Here is a 19,134-nt window from a genome sequence, read left to right as displayed (position 1 = left end):
TAACTGTGGAAACCAAAAAATAAATTATGGCATTCTTAAGATGTGGCATTTTTCTTCTCTCCTTTAACTATGTGCTAAGATTTAAATCTTAGTATCGGAATTTATTCCTAATTGGTTTGGTCATTCAGAAAATACTACGTTTCTGAAAACAAACAATATTTCATGATCACAGTGAGTCATCTAAATTTCTAGAGCCTTTTAAGGGGTAGTACAGTAAAAACACAGGATCAAAATAATTTTCAAATTTGCAAGGTGAATGCATATCAAGTGACGTAAGGGTGTTAGTCCTGTATATGGGAAAGAAAAAGTTTGTAAAGTCACAAACACTGGAGTGTGGATAAAGTGGCCATCTTAGAAGCTGAAGACACTTAATTTCACTGGGATTCAAGCATGGTATTAAAGAATAGAAAGTGTCGTGCACAGTCCTATATATTACTGTTACTAGTTGTTGCATAAGGACAGCTAGTTTTTTTCCTCAGTGTTCTCTTATTTTCTGCAGCAATTAGAAATACCCGACTTGGGGACACCTCTGTCTCAGCTCTTGAGGTGCACATGGAATCACAAAATGGGTCAGGTTGGAAGGGACAACAGAGGGTCATCTGGTCCAAAACCCCTGCTCAAGCAGGACCATCCCAGAGCACATGGCACAGCACTATGCCCAGATTATTCTTGAATCAGTGAGGGAGAGTCCACAACCTCTCTGGGCAACCTGTTCCAGTGTGTTGTCACTCCACAGTGAAGGAGTCGTTTCTCATTTTCAGGAGGAACTTCCATCAATTTCTGCCCATTGCTTCTCGTCCTATTCCTTGGCACCACCGAGAAGAGCCTGGCTCCATCCTCTTGGCACCCTCCCTGCAGATAATCATAGGCGTTGCTGAAGTCCTCTCTCAGCCGTCCCTTCCTTCAGAGAAGTTTGCAGCGGGCGTGTATCCCGGCCAGGACACGGCAGGCCCGCGCCGTGCTGGGGGCGGGCCGGGGGGCGCGGGCCGGGGCCGCCAATGGCGGCGCGCGGGCGGGGCGTGCCGGGCGCCATTGCCGGCCATGCTGGGGCTCCGCCGCGCCGCCGCCGCGCTGCTGCCGCTGCCTCGCACCGGGCCGCCCGCCGCCGCCATGGCCACGCTGCTCGTCAGCCAGGAGCGCTACGCGTGGCTGCGGGAGCTGGGGCTGCAGGAGGAGAACCCGGGCGTCTACAACGGGCGCTGGGGCGGCCGCGGGCAGGTGCGGGGAGCGGGGGGGGGAGCGGGTGGAGGGGCGAGCTTGGCCCCGCCGCTCACTGCTGCCGTCCTGCTCTAGGTAGTGACCACGTACTGCCCCGCCAACAACGAGCCGATCGCCAGCGTCCGACAGGTGAGCGCGCCTGGGGGGCATCGCCAGCGCGGCGGGGACGGGAGGGGAGGGCAGGGGAGGAGCCCCCGGCCATAGGGGCCGGAGCAGGCCCTGTTGGGGCGTTGGCTTGGGAGCTGCTCCAAACCGTGTCCCCGCTGGCAAAGGGCACGAAACTCCTGGCAGCGGTCATGGGGATGTTGGGTCTGGGGGCCGCAGGGGGTGTTGGTCCCGGGGTCCAGGGGATGTTGATTCCAGGGGTGGCTGCTGGAGCTCGTCGCAGACGAGCAGAAATACTTCTGGAAATACGCCAGTGGCTTTCCTGGAACGAAAACAGGCTGTTAGCCTTATTTTTTAATGTCCCCGGCCCCCTCCCCCGCCTCCCACTCTTGCGAGTATTGTTGGAAAGAGCGAGGGCCCCTCCCTTCCTCTGCTCGTTTGTCCCTAAAGGGAGTTGCAGGATAGGGGCAGATTGCGGCTGTTCGGTGGGGCTGAGTGGCCAGGGGGAAGTAGGAGGGAAAGCGACGTGGCATTCACGTGGTAAATTTGTGAAAGTTTTTAGTATGAGAATAGCACTATGGTGCTAACCTACTCTTTCTGTATATTAGCGCTCAATTAGCCTTTGATGCCCAGTAAGACTGATGGAGTAGGACAATCCTCCCAGCCTTTTTAAAAATACTGTTAATAACAGTAATATCTAAGATAAAACAAAACATATGAAAATATATATATATATGTCTCCCTTACCATTATTCTTTAACATTATCCTTTAACATCTGAAGGAAAATTTCTGCTTGTATGTTTTGTTTGTTTGTTTGTTTAGGTAGCACATAGACTTTTCCTCAACAGTGGTTTCAAAAGATGTGTCATATTGGGACCAAATTGTGTTAGGATAGAAACATTCTGTGAAAGTGACAGCCTGTAGTGCAAGTACTCTCTACTAGAAAAGTCTTGAGTGCAGAAGCTTTTCTGTGGGATTTGTTTTGGGGTTTTGATTTTCCTAACTTTTTCTTTGACATGCTTCTTTGTATAGGCTAGTTTGGAGGATTATGAAGAAACAGTAAAGAAGGCTAAAGAGGCGTGGAAGGTCTGGGCTGATGTAAGTTACCAGAGACTTCTCTTTTATAACCTATCTCTGGCAGATACAGGGTATTAAATTGTCCCATCAGGTGGAGGTGTAAAAATGTATTCATATTTTGTGTGTTGCATTAAAGCAAAAGTCTGCAATGGAAATCTTGAGAAACAAGCCCACACAGTTTGTGCCTGATATCATTGGGGTACAAAGATGAGGACATTGACTTGTGGAAAATGTTTGTTTTTAAAAGCCAAGCAGACTTAGCCAGGCTTGTGCCTTTGAGCTGCTGCCAGCAGGTCTGGTGAAGTTCAGAAACCTTGTAGCAAGCAAACTATCCCTGAGCATGTGTTTCACTTCCTGTCACCAGCTTCTTTCTCCTGCAGGAACTCTGCGGGATATTTGGATCAACTCATGTTGATCATCTTGTTCTCATGGGGTGAGGAAGGCTGCTGGTTGTAAACATGCTTTTTTTGTTCACCTGCTGTCCTGGTGTTTCACAAGACTGCTGTGTTATTCCAAAGCTTTAGTGTTACATAGCTGTGTACAATACCTAAGCTGTTTTTCCTTAGCAAGCTGTAGTTCCCCATACACCTCTACCAGCTGTGTCCAGCCAGCACTCATTCTGTTGATGGCTGTGCCAGGCTTGATTCTTACAGCTACCTGCTGTTTCTTTGGTAGAAGCTGAAAACTGGATTTTATAAGGTACTGGGCATTCTGTATTTTAGCCAGCAAAGTTTTGTCTTGTCTGAAAATAACAAAGTTTAGGAAAAATACAACAGCTTCCTCAGGATATATTAGTATGTGTTCTTTTGTTACAATCTGTGAGTAAAATATTGGTGACTTGTAAAGCATTTGGAAATAATCTGAAAGCAATCTAACAGATAAAGAATCAACATATTAAATGTTTCTTCAAAGACTTTTCTCAAAGCTCTTTGCTATTAGTTTGTGAATTTTGTTGTTTTTCATGAGTTTATCTGAAAGATTTTGCCTGTAAAGAGATAAGATTGCATGGTTTATGTATTTGTCAGTCCTGTTTTTACAAAGAACTGCTAGTCCTGTAAATCCTCTTGCATCTGTATGATTTCCAATTGATCCTGGCTATTGATTATTATTTAAAATACTGATACCATATGAAAAAGATCTATTAATAGTTGATATATGGACTTAATCTTTCCATGAATGAGGTTTCTGTGTGTCTCAGAATCTGCTGGCAAAATAAATATCATACTGAACGTTTGAAAATGTAGTTTTAAGAACACTTCCAAGGCTCAGAAACCAGTAAGTGTGCTTTTTATGAAAAATGCTTGTTTCTTGAGATGCAGTTGCTTGTGTGGGGGCATTGTGGGTAATGTAGCTGAGCAGAAGTAGCAGAACTAATAATCTGAATGCTGCTGGCAATATCCAGTGGACCTGAAGTTTTGAATGGACATAAATGTGCACAGTGTTACCAGTTTCTGTGAGGCAGGAAACAGTTGCTTGTAAAGCAGTGAGCGTGATAAAAATGAACGAGTAACAGTCTTGGGAAAGAGCATAGCGGTCAATGATTGCTTACTACAAGGGTAGGGGACCCAGCAGTACATATGCAGCAAAAATCACAGATGTTTAATCTCACATAGATTCTTCTGTTTTTTTTGACTAGATCCCTGCACCTAAGCGCGGAGAAATTGTGCGACAGATTGGTGATGCCCTGAGACAAAAAATCAAAGTTTTAGGAAGCTTGGTAAGGTGTTTTCCAGAAGTAGCTTAACTTTGGGGGGGGATAAGGGGGAGTGGGGCACGGGGGCAAGGGGTGTGTCAAAACTGGTTTTCTCAGTTTTTAATGTACCAGTCTGCAATACTAACCTTAATGATTGTTAAACAATTGCTGTTAGTTCTGTTAGCTTCCTTAAAGAAGTTTTAATTTAAAGAAGACGGAAACATTTTAAAACAAGTATTCTTGCGTGGGAACAGTGTGAAGCTGTGTTAGGGGAGGGTTATGTTGGATATTAAGAACAGGCTCTTAATCCAGAGGATTGGGAGCCACTAGAACAGGCTCTCCAGGGAAGTGATCATGTCACCGCACCTGTCAGAGTTCAAGGAATGTTTGGACAATGCATGTTGTGACTCTCAGAGTGGTCCTGTGCAGGGCCAGAAGTTGACTCAGTTGTCTTTGTGGGTCCCTTCCAAATCAGGATATTCTATGATTCAGTGATTCTATGAAATGATAATATATAATAGGGAAAGAAAATTTAATTCATTCTGAGCCTGTACTCTGTCTGGGAGGAGTGTTACAACTGTTGCGCAGCTGTTTTCCCACTTGCCTGTCAGATAGGGCACTGTCTAATACTAAAAGTACCCTGAAAGAGATCTTCCTGTAATATAGAGCTTTTAACCTTGAGCTCTTTCTGGTGATCTGCAGGATTTTGCCAACTGACATATGGAAATATAAGGCTTCAGAAGCTGAGATGGTCTTAATGAGATCCACTTGCAGTGCTGTGCAGGACTTAAAGGTTGAAGGACCTCTCCTTTAAAACACTTGCTAGTTGCTAGGAAAGAAAAGAAGACAAGTGGGGAACTTGCCACTTTCCTTTTACAGGGCTTACCTGAATGAGCTGCTGTTCAGGAACAGCTGTCAGTGAATAACTCCATGTGTAGTCAAGCCCATATTGTTAACCTTCAAAACTTTGTTCTGCTCTTTCCCTTGATGTTGTCTCCTCAGCAGAGTTTCTGTTGTGGAATTAGAGTGCTAATGTACTTTTGTATTCAAAAACAGTACAGCTTCCCTGGTGAGTGTGGACAGACAGAAGTTTACTCTGTGTTCCTTGAACAAAACTTTTGTGGCTTATTGTCATGTTTTCCTAGTTTCACCAAAGTGATAGTATGTCTGTTCAGCTTTTCTATGACTGAGGAGGAACTTCAGGGTGAAAGAAGTACAGTAGGTATTCAGATTTTAGGATTTTCACTGGATTTGGAATATATAGAAGGAATGGTATAGAAAGTCATCTTTCTTATATGCCATTGGAAATTTTCAGCCTTGTCTCACAATGTCCTTGTGAAGTATCCTGGTATTTCTACTGCACTTATGGACTCACTGCTGCATTTTTTAGTAAATATATCTGATGCCCCTCCATTTTTGGTCACAGATCAGGGCCATTCCTTCTATCTCGAGATGACCACAGTTGTCATAGACATACATTTAGTTACCTTTATTTTAAGATTTGCATGGGGAGAAAAATCCCGTGGCAATCCTTTGAACCTGATTCCTCATTTAACAGCCTTTTCAAAATACAGTCATCAGTCTAAAGTGGTAGATCGTATTTGCATGAAAGCAACATCTAGATATCAGAGCATGACAACAAAATTAAGTGGGGATAAATGGATGACTTCTCAGTTTCTAAGTTTCCAAATTTTCTCATTTTTGGAGGAAAATATTTTCAAATACCATCTTATTCTCATTGATAGTGTATATGTCAGCTGAGTAAATCTAACATGCTTTTAACAGAAGGATATAGCTTAGGACTGACTTCAGCTAAAAAAAAAAAGAAAAATAAAAAATAAATTGGTCCTAAAAATCTCAGGTTACTAAAATACTAAAGATATGTAGATGTTTTCAGCAATGTCTGCAAATGAAATCTCTCAAATTCGCTTTGATATGTTGTCAAATGAGAAGGTTGCTTATGTAAAATATAAATGACCACTTTCTTTTGCTGCAGCAGAGTAGTCCCACTTTCCCAATATGTTCCATGCCTAATCAACAATGTATTCAATGTCCTGATGAAAATCCAGTGTTTTGTTAATCTAAACATATGAACCTCATTGGTATTGGATACTCCTTTCAGTAGATTTGTTTTATTAAAATTTCTCCATTAATTTCTCCTCTAATTTCCTCCTATTGTATGGAGATGTGACTGCTGTCTTCTTGTTTATTGTCTTATGTCTTTAAACTGTGAATAACTCAGGAAGAGGTGATTCTCTTCTAATGAAAACATTTGTATTTAAATCTTACCTGGTGTACAGATATACCTGACATTGTTGGGAAACAAAATATATGGGGGATGCAAGGGAATTAAAAAAAAATTGTCTTAATTTTGTCAGGTCTCTTTGGAAATGGGAAAGATTTTTGTCGAGGGTGTTGGGGAAGTGCAGGAGTATGTTGATGTCTGCGACTATGCTGTTGGTTTGTCTCGAATGATTGGTGGACCTATTTTGCCTTCAGAAAGTAAGTATGTATGTTGTTTTCTCTGAGTTTGTTTGTGGTTGGTTGGTTAGTTGTTTTTTAACAGAGAAGAGTTGGAGAAGTGTCTTAAATATGTGATGTTGTAATACAGCAAGATCTCTGTTCTGTGAATTATTTAGGGAGATTTAGGAATGGATGTGCTGGTGGGCAGTAGCGCCACCTAATGAAGTTCCTAATGAAGTGGCTGGTAAGCAAGTGAGCCCATCGATTTTTCTCTGCTATTTGAAGCATTAAGTTGTCTTTGATTTCTTTGTTAATGGAGGGTGGCAGAGGAAAGTATGTGAAAAGTTCAGTGGTGCACTTAGAAAAAAGAGACCTCTTTTTCAGTTATTGATTAGCACACAGTCATCATGATGTTAACTGAATAACTAATTATGTTGTTGTGCCATTAGCTTTTTTCACAATCTAGCTAACCTTGATCCAGTAAACTGCAGAGCACATATAATATAGCTCTTCACAAGCTAATGCTGTGATGGTCTGAGAAGTGATGCTAGATTCCTTGCTTACATATTTTCCTTTTTTAAAAAAGATAACATTAAATGGATGAAAATTGCATTATGTTGTATCTTTGCTTTCAGGACCTGGCCATGCCCTTATAGAGCAGTGGAATCCTGTTGGATTAGTAGGAATCATCACGGCCTTTAACTTCCCTGTGGCAGTTTATGGGTGGAACAGTGCAATTGCAATGATTTGTGGAAATGCTTGCCTCTGGTAAGATCTAGCTCTCCAACCTGCTAATGGTATTTTTAAATTAGAGAGTTATTATCTCGGGCATGAAACTGCTGCTGAATGATGTTTCTGTATAGTTGATTCTATCTAATGTAGGCTTGATTTCTTTTTATTTTTAGGTCCGTTTTTAGTCAAAGAGCTTTGTTTTATTTTGTGATAACCTCTTTTTTGAGATATTAAGATTGGGAAACATCTAGGTCTTAGCCAAATGGCCTGTGAATAAAAAACCCAGATTGAGGTCTTGAAACAGTGGTAGTGAACAGTTCATATATTCAGAGTTGGTACAGCTAAGATTAAAAGTCTGAAAAAGTAACTTTATTTCCTCTTGTGCTTCCTGCTTTGCTTTCTGCCTGCTTCACTCTAATGCTTGGCCTAGCCCTTGTTCACATGGCTTTCAGTAGAACTTCTGAATGCTCAGCTGTGGAAAGAAGCGCTTGAGTTCCTGTCTTAATATGTACCTGAAAACCAGCCTAACCAAAGTGTGCTGTATATGAGATACCATAAAAATTGCTTATTTGAATAATTTCTTATTCTTAAAGAATTGAAATAAAATTAATGTATTTTTTTTTTCTTTTTAGGAAGGGTGCTCCTTCTACATCCCTTGTTAGTGTTGCTGTTACAAAGTGAGTTCTGATTTCTTTGCTCTCTGTTTTGCTTTTTAAACTACTGCTTTTCTGTTTGAGGTAGTGAGCAGCGGTCAGAAGAAATGCTTTCCCCTAATAGTAGTTGTGTATGTAGGTTGTTACCTATACTGTTGGCCATTTTTTTCTGGAACCAGGGCTGCATTTCTGCTGAAGGTGGGCTAGCTGTGTGGTTTGCTTCCTTGTGAAAGATGAACTGCTCTTGAAATTTGGCTTCCCTCGGTCACACGATCGTGTTTCAGAATCATCTTATTTTCTGGTATCTCAGTACAACCTCAGCACGCAGTTTCTTGGCTAATTCTTCTGGCTGGCTCTCTAGATCCATATCCTGAAGACGCTGTCACACAGTCTTTATTACCCAAAACATAGTTACAACTTAACATGCATTTCCAGGGTTCAAAACTCATTTTTGATAAAAAGGAAAACTCAATCTCAATGAAAAGAACTTCTCCAAAGAATAAATGCCATAGTGATATTTACTTCAGGTTTATTGTTGCTGTCCTTAATATATTAGCACTTAAAACACTTATTTATTGTGTATTACAGATAACATTTATTTTAAAATGCTAAATATAAGTAGACCCCTTAAAATTGTTAATTACTAAGTCTTGTAGCTCTAATATTATCTCCTAAGAACAATGACCCCAAACAACTACTACCCCAAAAACCCGAAGACAGTTTTAATGGTTCAGTCCCTATTTGCATCTCTGAAATTTTTACATCTTTGATTCTAGGATAATTGCCAAAGTCTTGGAGGATAACAAGTTACCTGGAGCAATCTGTTCTTTAGTTTGTGGTGGAGCGGACATTGGGTAAGTAAAATTTCTTGTGTTTTGCGAACCTCTATAGAAGGAATATTCTTTGAACTACTTCTCAGAAAGTTATTCTGGTCTCCAGGAGTTTCCAGTAGACACACACGTTGCCATGATTTTTATCAGCTGGTCTGAAACTCTGGTCCTGATCTAAATATAATAAATATGTGTACTTGCTGTTGTGAGATCAGCTGCTAACAAATAGCTTCTTGGATGAGGAGACTAAATTTATATTCTATATCTGCATATGCTTGCACCCAAAGAATACAGCTAATATTAAATTCCACTCATCATGCTCTTAGGAGTTTTCAGTGTCTAGCCCATTGGCCTTTTGGATTACTTGTGGAGGAGAATATGTCCCCATTTTCCAAGCTCACACAGGACTCGGCACTTGCTTATAGATGTATACCTGTGCTTGGAAGCTGTTCAAACCAAATTATTTTGTTTGATTTTTACAATGTGGAAATTCCTAGTACAAATGTATACTCAGATGTATCTTTTGAGCATTTTAAGAGGAGACAAAACAGATGGCGAGCATTAAAAAAAAGTCATAGATATACGTATTTTCTTAGAGATCATAACAATTAGATCTGATCTCACTATGTAATTTAGACTGAATTTCAGTCTTACTACAAATGATGCTTTTATGGCCTGAAAAGGTAGAAGGAAGTGGCCTTGTTCCTTGTTTCTCACTAAGAAGGTTTCCTATCATTAGCTCAGTCACTTACCAGATGTTTCAAAGAAGTGGTTTTGACTTTTAAAGATCTCCCTGATTGAAGCTGGTGTATGTGAAAGGTGCAAGCTGCTTTTCCATTTATGTGCTCTTCCATTGGACATGGTGGTATGTCTCCCATTATGCAGGACAGCAATGGCGAGAGATGAGAGGATGGATCTGTTGTCCTTCACTGGCAGCACAAAAGTGGGCAAGGAAGTAGCACTTATGGTTCAGGAGAGATTTGGTGAGTGTGTATGTTCTCCTCCGTTTCTCTCCATGGCTGGTAAAGGCAGTGGAGCACCATAGGGTTTTAAAATAGCAGCTTGTTTCAGCTGTGTTACTTTTTTCCTTTTTTTTGTTGACTTGGGGAAATAGGAGTTGAAACTGCTCAGAGATATGTACTGCATTTTTTAGTTAGTTCCGTTACAACTCGGCATTTTTTTCCAGGATATCCACAAATCCACGGTCCTACAACTAATTAAGAGAAGGCCGTGGTGGTGTCCATGAATGTAATTGTGTGTAAATTGTCAAGGTGGAAAGGCCCTATGGTCTTTTGGCAATGCGTTCATGAATACATGTCCACTCACCTTTTATTCCTTATAAATATAGGAGAAAAGTGATGATTTTTGAGGTGCTGTTTTTGTTGCAAATATTTAAAAGTGTACAGGCATGAAGTGTACAGCAGCTCAGCTGCCGGATTCTAACTTTTTAGTTTTGAACAGAAAACCTTGTGAACATGTTTTTCTCATTTTATGCATTTGAAGTTCATAGAAGTGTAAAAAACCAAACCAAAACAAAAAACCCAGAACAGTTTACTCAGGGGTAGAATTGGGATTCTTTTGCTCAGATTTTAGATAGAACAATTGCCAGAGAAATAGGTAAGCCTAGTTAAATTTTATGTGTGCATTTTGATCTCTTATTCTTCTTTGAATTCTTTTTCTTTGTCTGCATCACACTATTCATGCTGCAACTTTTTCCTGTTTTCCTCTTTTTCTTTCCTGTGCTATTTTTTCCTGTTTTTTGAGCTTCTTTTTGCCATAACTGCTGTCCATGTATCTTTCTTCACAACATGTGATAGATGTAGTATTCGGTGTAATTTTCTGCTTTGGCTAGAGTGGTTAGTTGGTTGTGATGCCTAAAACCTTTTGTTCATCCAGAAAAATATGTTTAATGAACAATAGCTCTAGTTAGAGGTGACCTCACTGACTGAAGTGCAGTGAATATGTGTGTGCATGACATAACTTATTTTGTGTGTTTTTACTAGGTCGAAGCCTGCTGGAACTGGGAGGAAACAATGCCATTATTGGTAATATGCACTGTAGAAATTTAGTCCTGTAGATGATATTTGGAAGTTAGTGTGCACATGTTTGTAGCAAGTTGTCCCTTTTTTCTGTTTGATGAGGGGTTTTTTTGGTTGGTTGGTTAGTTGGTTGGTTGTTTTTTGTGAGGTTCCCCCCCCCCCCAACTGGGCTTTTAAAAGTACATAATAGAATGTTTGGGTTTTTTTCTGTCTTCGGTATTGTGGAAGGGGTCCAGTTCCCAGATAAACAACATAAATACTGTAAAGCTGAGCAACATGGAAGAAAGAAAATGTAAGCTAAATACCTAAATTGCAATCCTGTTGTGTTATAGTCTTTTGTTTCACCTTGCTCATATTCTGAACAAATATGGTTATCTACATATATCTCATCTACTCTTTTGAAAATCACATTTGAGCAAGTCTTTCTTTTTTCCTGTGCTACTTTGTAGCCTGTAGCATAAACTTGTTTTAGACTTTGAAAATTGTTTCATTTTTCATATCAAAGTCCTGCTTTTTCTGGAATTGGCTTTGAATGATTGCATAATCATTGTTTGATTGGATTTTATCCCAAATTTAATAATAGTTTTGGATGCTTAAGAGAATTTTGTGGAACTGGTTAAGCTAAGTGATATTTTGGGAATCATTTGAGGCTTATAAAATGTCTCAATGTCTTCTAGCTGGAGGAATTGGTTCAGCTCATTGTGTATTTTTTAGTATTGTACACCTGTGTGTTTAAGCTACATTTTTGAAAGGCCATCTGGATATAATTTACCATTGTTACTTTATGCTGGTGGACAAGGTGGAGAAATGGCAAGAAATTGCTTGCATTTTCTTGAATTAAAATAAAGCTGAATTTCTTTGCAAGCTTTATTGCAAAAGGCTCTCTTCAGTAGTTCAGACCTTCATTTATGTCCAGTTGCATGTATCTAATTCCAGTTTTAAAGAGATAATAAGAGTTTCAAGGTATTTCTGTATATCTTAACTGTGCTGTGGTAGTGCAATGGCTCTTAATGCTTCTTGACCAACTTGTCGGTTTATAATATTGTGTAGGCATCTTAAGTCTTGTGAATTGCCTGTTTACTTTAGTAACATGCTCATGCTTTAATTTTTTTAAAGTGTTTGAAGATGCAGATCTGAACCTAGTCATCCCATCTGCTCTATTTGCCGCAGTGGGAACAGCAGGTCAGAGGTGCACAACAGCTAGAAGGCTGGTGAGTAAATGTGTATTGTCTGGTTTGGGTATCTGCATTTTAACTTAGTTCCAAATTAGCTTAGAAAATGCCTGACAATTCCTAATACTATGAAGAGCAACAAATAATATTTGAAACACATTTTTACTTAGTATAAGTAAATAAGTATGATGGAAAAATAAGACTCTAGTTTCATTCCACCATAATTCTAGATCTAAACAGTTTCTTTGTATGTGTTTTCAAAGGTATGTAGTGCTAAAAACCCAGAAAATAATACTTGGCATACTTCTGTATTTCTCTCTGTTTTCATTGCCAGAACTTCTTTGCTTGTGACTGCTACACATTTTGGTGCAGGCTCTAGATTTCAGCAGAGCAAGGGGCTGTGTGTTGCTTACTTTGTTAATAATTTTTAACCAATCATTTTCAACAAGTTTAAAGGTGTTAGAGTGTCACAGTTTGTATAGTCTTTTCAGAGTTGGGTTGATTGGGTAAATATTAGTCAAAATTGATTTGGGTGTATTGGAAGGGCAGTGATTCCTCAAATTGTAGCAATAAAATTACTTGAATGTTTGTCCTAGAACACTTAACTGAAGTGTTTACAGAACACATTGATGTCACTGATATGAGATGGGGTAAAATTAAAGCAGGGTTTTGTTTCTTCACTTGCTTTAAATCTTCATGGTGAAGATTTCTAGTTTGTTTTCTAGTGTTGGTGCCATTTGGAGGCCTTACTCTGTTTATTTTTAACTTTGTGATTTGCTGAATATGAGCAACACTGTCTTCGCACTTCATTCATCCCTCTTCAAAGTGCATTAGTATCCAGGAATAGTTACATAGGCTATGTTGTCTTACACCTTTCTTTCCACATTTTAGTTTCTCCATGAAAGCATCCATGATGAGGTGGTGGCAAAGCTTGCTAAGGCCTATGCCCAGGTCCGCATCGGTGATCCATGGGATTGTAAGTAACCATTTCCAGCTCATAGATTTAGGAGACAAGTTTGTTTGTTTCTTTCTCTTTAAATTCCAAAGGGGTTATAGGTCAAGAATATCTAATTTTAGCAGTTTATCTGGGAGTGGAAATAGCTGGTTTCATTTAGAATACAAACTCTGAAAGGAAGATGAAGAATCTGGCTAATACTGCTCATCTTGGACAGATTAAAGTGTTAGTCCCAAAATGTCATGATAAGAGTACTTGCAAATGTATACAGTTTTGCTGAAAGTATGCCGCTGAACCTTCTGTTTTTAGCTGACACTCTGTATGGGCCTCTTCATACCAAAGAAGCAGTGAAAATGTTCCTTGATGCAGTAGAACAAGCGAAACAACAGGGTGGCTCTGTGGTCTGTGGTGGAAAGGTGACTTTAACTTTTATTTTTCCTGCTACATTTTGTGCTCTAGGAAAAAACACAGTAACATGGTGGCTTAGACCAAGATTGTTTCTCAGTTTGTTCTGTCAGCCACTACAGGATGTTAGTTTAGTCAGTCTGAGAATGTTTGAATAACCCTGTCTTCAGGGTAAAGGTGATTGTACTTGGAAACTACCTTCTCCTTCAAGAAATGGTTGAGAGCTTTTGGCTCTTTCCTATACCACTCTCCAGTTGCAGGTGATAGTGAAAATGAAAACAGCATTGTAAATGGTGAATGTCAAATATATAACAAGGAAAATAGTGGTTCTATCCCTGAATTCATAATATCAAACTGCAGGAAATACTGAAGATTCAAGACAGCCACTTGCATATTTTCGTCATATTCTTGTCTTTCACTGGCACCTTCTTTATTCTTCATACCTTGAAAATTCCAATTAGCTTACAAGTCGGAGAAAAGAAGTGTTTTTAGTCTCAGCTGCTAGAGTTTGCAATTTGGTTACCTCCTTAGTTGACATAAGCTGTGCTTCTATATTTTAAATACTTAAACAAGTAAAATTTAAGTTACCTGCTCAGATTACCTGAGCTTCTGTTTCTGATTGCTAGACACAACTGTAGTAGTCAGACCATGAGGGATTCCTTTCCTACACTAGTGCTAAGCTAGATGCTAATTTAAACTTACTCAGTTGCTTTTTATGTGTTTTGAAGGTTATAAATCGCCCTGGAAACTATGTCGAGCCGACCATTGTTACTGGCCTTCCTCATAATGCGCCCATTGTCCACACTGAGACATTCGCCCCCATACTGTATGTGCTGAAATTTAAGGTAAAATAACAGTGGGGAACTAGTCAGGTGTCAAGGATGCTAACAGAAGAGTCAGGAGAGAGATGTCAGATGTATGTCATGTCCGTGCAATTTTCCCAGCACTTCAAGAGGTGGTAACTCTTGTTCTGCACAGTGAAATATCCACTATAATAGCTCACCTCACTGCGTAGCTACATTTGTGTGAAGAGCACTGGAGTTAAGAGCCTGTACAGGAATAGATTTCTATTGTTTGTGTTGTATTGTTTATATTGTTTCTATCTGTTGAAAAGCAGAGAGCGTGTTTTGTGCAGTGGTGGAATTATTGCTGTCATGGCAGGTGTGTGTTTGCCCAGTGGCATTCAGTACGTTTTTGTCATAGCTGTTATATGTTGGGTTTTTTTCTCACAGTGCTTCTTTGTAACTGCTTTGCCTTGAATAATCGTGGCTTAACCATTTGTACGTGTTCCTTCTAGGAGGAAGAGGATGTTTTTGCCTGGAATAATGAAGTAAAACAAGGTCTTTCCAGCAGTATCTTTACCAAGGATTTGGGAAGGATTTTCCGCTGGCTTGGGTATAACTTATTTTTCTACTGTCCTGAGGCATAAGTTCACAGTCTTTTGTGTATTTTGTAAACCTATGCACAATCCTAGCTGAGCATTTTATAGCCCTCATTTTAGGAAAGGAGCCTTTCCTGATCCTAAGGAGGAATTGTGTCTTATCCTTGTAGGCCAAAGGGTTCTGACTGTGGCATTGTGAATGTTAACATCCCAACCAGCGGAGCTGAGATTGGAGGTGCTTTTGGTATGTTACTTATGCTTTTTTGCCTTTTCCTGCAAATGGGAAAGTCCTCTAACATTTGATCTAGAGGCTTGGTATTATTCCTCAGACCTCACTTTTTTTAAAAATTGAGAAATTTTTTTGGTTTTGTAACAACTCTGGAAGAGAATAAAACATTACCCCTGTAAAACTGTTATAATTTAGGTCTCCCCTTTTTTAATCTATTTAAAGGTTTTAATCTATTTAAAGTCTATTTAAATGACTAAATGTGAAGAAATCAGTGAAGTTAATTTTGAGTTATACTGCTTTAGCAGTAAAGAGATGCTGACCAGAGGTAGTTGGATTTAAACCCCCAAATACAGATATTTTAAAAATTATCTGTATTTAGTTTTTAAAAATTCCATGTGTTATTTCCTCCTTCCCATCAAAGGAATGTAAGTCAGAGGTATGTTCTGAAGGTGTTTAGAGGTATGGCCAGGTGGAAAACTGTTTAAAACAGTTTTAATTAAAACAATCTTGAGCATTTTTGTTGTGAATATTTGCATGTTTATTTAAGATCCACAACATATAGTATTTTCATGAAAAAGTCTTAAATAGGCATTTTTGCCTTTATTTCTCTTTTTTGTACATATTTAAGGAAGTGAGGGAGTAGAAGAAGAAATATTCACCTTACCATTTAAACAGTACAAGAACCAGCACATTCTGGTACTCTTGTCTCATGTTAAGACAAAATATCTTTAAAACAAGGTTGTTTGGTGCCACCATGATGGGATTTCAAATCCTGGCAGATATTTTTTTGCATAAAGCATGAGGGAGATGGCTAGCTGTGGATATTTTGTGGGGTGGTGTTCTAGTAATTCAGTTCAGATAGGGAATAAGGGCAAAGGAATAGTTTTTCCCTGTGTATTTTTGTAAAATGTCTCACTTTTTGGGAGTTAGTCCAGATTCCCATTCTCCAAAAAAAAAAAAAAATCAAATTTAATTTATAATCTTTTTTCCACAGGTGGTGAAAAGCACACTGGTGGGGGAAGGGAATCTGGAAGTGATTCATGGAAACTTTATATGAGACGGTCTACTTGGTAAGACAGACTTTTTAAATTCCAAATAAATGTAAACTACAGATAACTTTTAAAAGTTCAAAACATATAAATCTTTGACTACAAGGAGACTATCTTTACTGAATGTGAGATAACTATATATGAGTGTAATTGCCTTTTCTTCATGTTCCTTAGAAGATGATTTGAAGGGTTATTGTAAAGACTTTTTTTTCCTTTCAAAAGGAAAAATTGCTTGATTTTAAACTCATCTAAAAATTAAATTACTGAAACTTTTCAGGAAATACATATAGTGGCAACCACAGTGAGGGAACCACTATTGCCACTGGTGGGTGATTTAGCTACGTTTTGGTTATCTGACCCCAAATTTCCTGACAGCCTGTAGTGGTTGACCGTTCACATTCCCTGCTGGCCTTCACAGCCTTTACCTGTGCTAACTTTGGTTTTATGAATGTGAGAAATCCCACCTTGCTTTTTCGGTCTGGATGATGTCACAGTAAAAAATTAAATAGATAAAGAGAAATAGATTCTCTATCAAGGAATAGAGAATGGGGAATGTGGTCTTTCCCTGTATATAGTTACTAGGTTGAAAACTGAAGTAAAGTCAGTTGATAACTTTAAATAGGCAAACTGCTTACAGAAGTCTTTTGTTTACATGTGACAGAAATCAGAAGGCTTGTACGTAAGAAGTGGACTGCATAACCTGTCTCAGTGATTAAGTCTGGTCTCTAAATACTTGTTTCTCTTCCAGTACAATCAACTACAGCAAGGATTTGCCTCTGGCTCAAGGAATCAAGTTTCAGTAACAGCCTTATGAATGGCCGTGCTATGAACTCTCCCTACCACTTCACAATCAAGCACCTTCTAAGCATTATGGGGATAAAAATTTATTATCTGAAACCAATTTTGTCAGAAAATCATCTACTCTAAAATTGCTTCACTTTCTATGTATGAATTTACTACTTCAGTCTTCAAATGAGAGAAGTATGTGGTCTTTGGGAAGAAGGGAGAGGGAATGATACTAACAATCTTGTATTCAGGTGGCCTGGATAACCTGTTGCCTTACTGCTGTGTTTCAGTACCAGCACTGTATCCCTTCCCTCTCCACCATTCGCTGATATTTCCAGCTCCTACGTCTGTGCTTCAAGCTGTGTGCCAAGTTTCCTGCAGATAACTGGTGCCGTGGGGGTGGGCAGTACAGGGCTATTTTTCAATGCATAAATAAAGGTACATTTTGTGAGATAGCTTGGGCTTGTTGTTTGTTTTGTTCATTGTTTTGGAGCAGGAACATTCAGCTGACTGTTCGTTTTCACACACTGGGCTGCAAGCTGAGGGAATAGTCATTGGACTAAAAGGGCTGCTTTTGCTTTCCTGCTTCTCCTTCAGAAAGAAGACATTCACTGAATATGTTGGGAGATATAGGGTAAGGCCAAGGACTACTGTAGTCTTTTGGAACCTTCTCTTAACACTAGAAAGGGTTACAGCCAATTCAGGTTGTCACAGCTCTTGTGACACCCTACAGCCAAACTAGCTGAAGCACTGAAGATACAATCAGGAGGGAATACTCTTCCTGAGGGAATTTGCAAGGAAAAGGCAAATTGTTTTTATGTGTTTCACCTCAGATGGGAATTTCTTGTGGCCACTGGAGATTACAGCCAAGAACAACTCATTTAGGAGCCTTGCTCAAGACTCAGGATTAGAAAAGGCACAGTGATACTAGACTGATTTTAGCTTTCCACAGAGTAACTTCTGAGGTTTTTAATGTACTGTTTTTGGAGATTTCTTTTCCTTATGTACCAAATTTCCACAATCTCTAGGCATGGCAGAACTGTTCATTTTGTCTCAGACTCTAGGAGTCTGATTTGACTTTTGATGTTATAATAGCAATGCCATGCAAACTGTATTGAAGGTCCACCATACCACAAGGCTAGTTGGTCTTCTTTCACCTCAGTATCTTTCACCTTAATTTCAAAATCAATAGTGTTTAGAATTTTACATCTGTATTATAGAAGGTATTTGGTGTGTTGCTTTCTGTAGATCAACCATTAGGCAGGCAGAATTTTATCCTTCTGAGTCTCTTTCATCCAGGTGAACTCTCCTCTATTACTTTGTGCTTGGCCATTTAACTAGGAAATGGATTTCATTAAAGAATGTTGTATGTTAGCACAGAGAAGGAGCTGTGTGCATACCCTAAGCAGAGAGATAAATCACTAGCAGATAGAGCAAAGAAACAATTCAATTCCCACATTTAATCATTCTGAAAATAGCACAAATTTATAGAAACTGTATTCTTCAATGCTGTTCTATGGCACTGAATGTTACTATGAAACTCTCAGCAATGAAAAATAAGAATTCTCTGCTGCTTATTAATAGTTTTTTGATAGCCTCAGGTCAATTCTGTTCTTCTTGAAAATAAAGACTTTTTACTCTTTTTGGGTAAAATAATTTCACAAGTCCAGTGATTTAATTTACAATAATAAGGTTGATTCTGCCATCTGGCTTTAGGTATGTGCACTCAGACCATGAATGAGGCAAAAATGGGATGGCAAGTCTAATGTTTGACTGGTCTTCAAATCATTATCTGAAAATGAATATGAATGGAAAAAGTGTGGGAATGTGGTGAGGGTGATTATAGCAAACCATGCTAAACTACTTTTGAAGGTTAGCTTGACATTTCGATACATAACAGTCCCTTCTTTTATACAAAATTTGAGTAGTCTTACAAAGGGTTTGGCTTGAAATACTTGTGTAACTACCTTTGTATGTTATAAGTAAGCGCGTTAGATTGACTTTATGTAGGCAGATAATGTGCTCTCTATGTAAGTAGATTACAAATTCATCCTGACTTTTGGAAAGATCCTGTTATCTACATTGACATTGGACTACTAGTATGGCCTCAGAGCATGTAATCATAATGCTTCATCTGCTTTCCAGACAGCTTTGAATTCCTTACATTATTTTTGCAGTTTGCTTCTCCCCACTCTTTTATATATATAGTTATGTGGTGTTGAACATTCCTACCTGAATTGACTACCTGAGTGACTTCCAGTGAAGTAGCTCTGGGAAGAGTGTCTTTTAAAGACAGCTGCACATTGCAGTATGTTTTGGCAAGAATTTAGGTGCCTGTAAGCAGTT

General features: G+C 39.1%; 1 protein-coding gene across 1 annotated transcript; it reads left to right on the top strand.

Moving 5' to 3' along the window:
- Window positions 1-1,042: 1,042 nt before the first annotated feature.
- On the top strand, window positions 1,043-17,243 carry ALDH7A1 (aldehyde dehydrogenase 7 family member A1). The gene is made up of 18 exons (XM_027670880.1): window positions 1,043-1,218; window positions 1,294-1,347; window positions 2,357-2,422; window positions 4,038-4,118; window positions 6,473-6,596; window positions 7,193-7,325; window positions 7,922-7,966; window positions 8,719-8,796; window positions 9,658-9,755; window positions 10,776-10,817; window positions 11,928-12,022; window positions 12,875-12,959; window positions 13,248-13,354; window positions 14,072-14,188; window positions 14,641-14,738; window positions 14,895-14,968; window positions 15,948-16,023; window positions 16,751-17,243. The coding sequence occupies exons 1-18, from the start codon at window positions 1,111-1,113 to the stop codon at window positions 16,803-16,805; spliced, it is 1,536 nt and encodes a 511-aa protein (XP_027526681.1). The 5' UTR covers window positions 1,043-1,110; the 3' UTR covers window positions 16,806-17,243.
- Window positions 17,244-19,134: the final 1,891 nt, after the last annotated feature.

Source organism: Neopelma chrysocephalum, unplaced genomic scaffold (assembly GCF_003984885.1).
Source record: "Neopelma chrysocephalum unplaced genomic scaffold, ASM398488v2 Primary Assembly neopelma1_96942, whole genome shotgun sequence".
NCBI classification, from domain to species: domain Eukaryota; kingdom Metazoa; phylum Chordata; class Aves; order Passeriformes; family Pipridae; genus Neopelma; species Neopelma chrysocephalum.
Note: the sequence above shows the minus strand (reverse complement) of the source record. Positions and strands in the feature narration are given on the sequence as shown.

Excerpts from the sequence above, each read along its gene's own strand:
- ALDH7A1 (XM_027670880.1), top strand. The coding sequence starts at position 1,111 with ATGGCCACGCTGCTCGTCAGCCAGGAGCGCTACGCGTGGCTGCGGGAG. Across the intron at positions 6,597-7,192 it reads ACCTATTTTGCCTTCAGAAA|GACCTGGCCATGCCCTTATA; the intron begins GTAAGTATGTAT and ends CTTTGCTTTCAG. Across the intron at positions 7,967-8,718 it reads GTTAGTGTTGCTGTTACAAA|GATAATTGCCAAAGTCTTGG; the intron begins GTGAGTTCTGAT and ends CTTTGATTCTAG.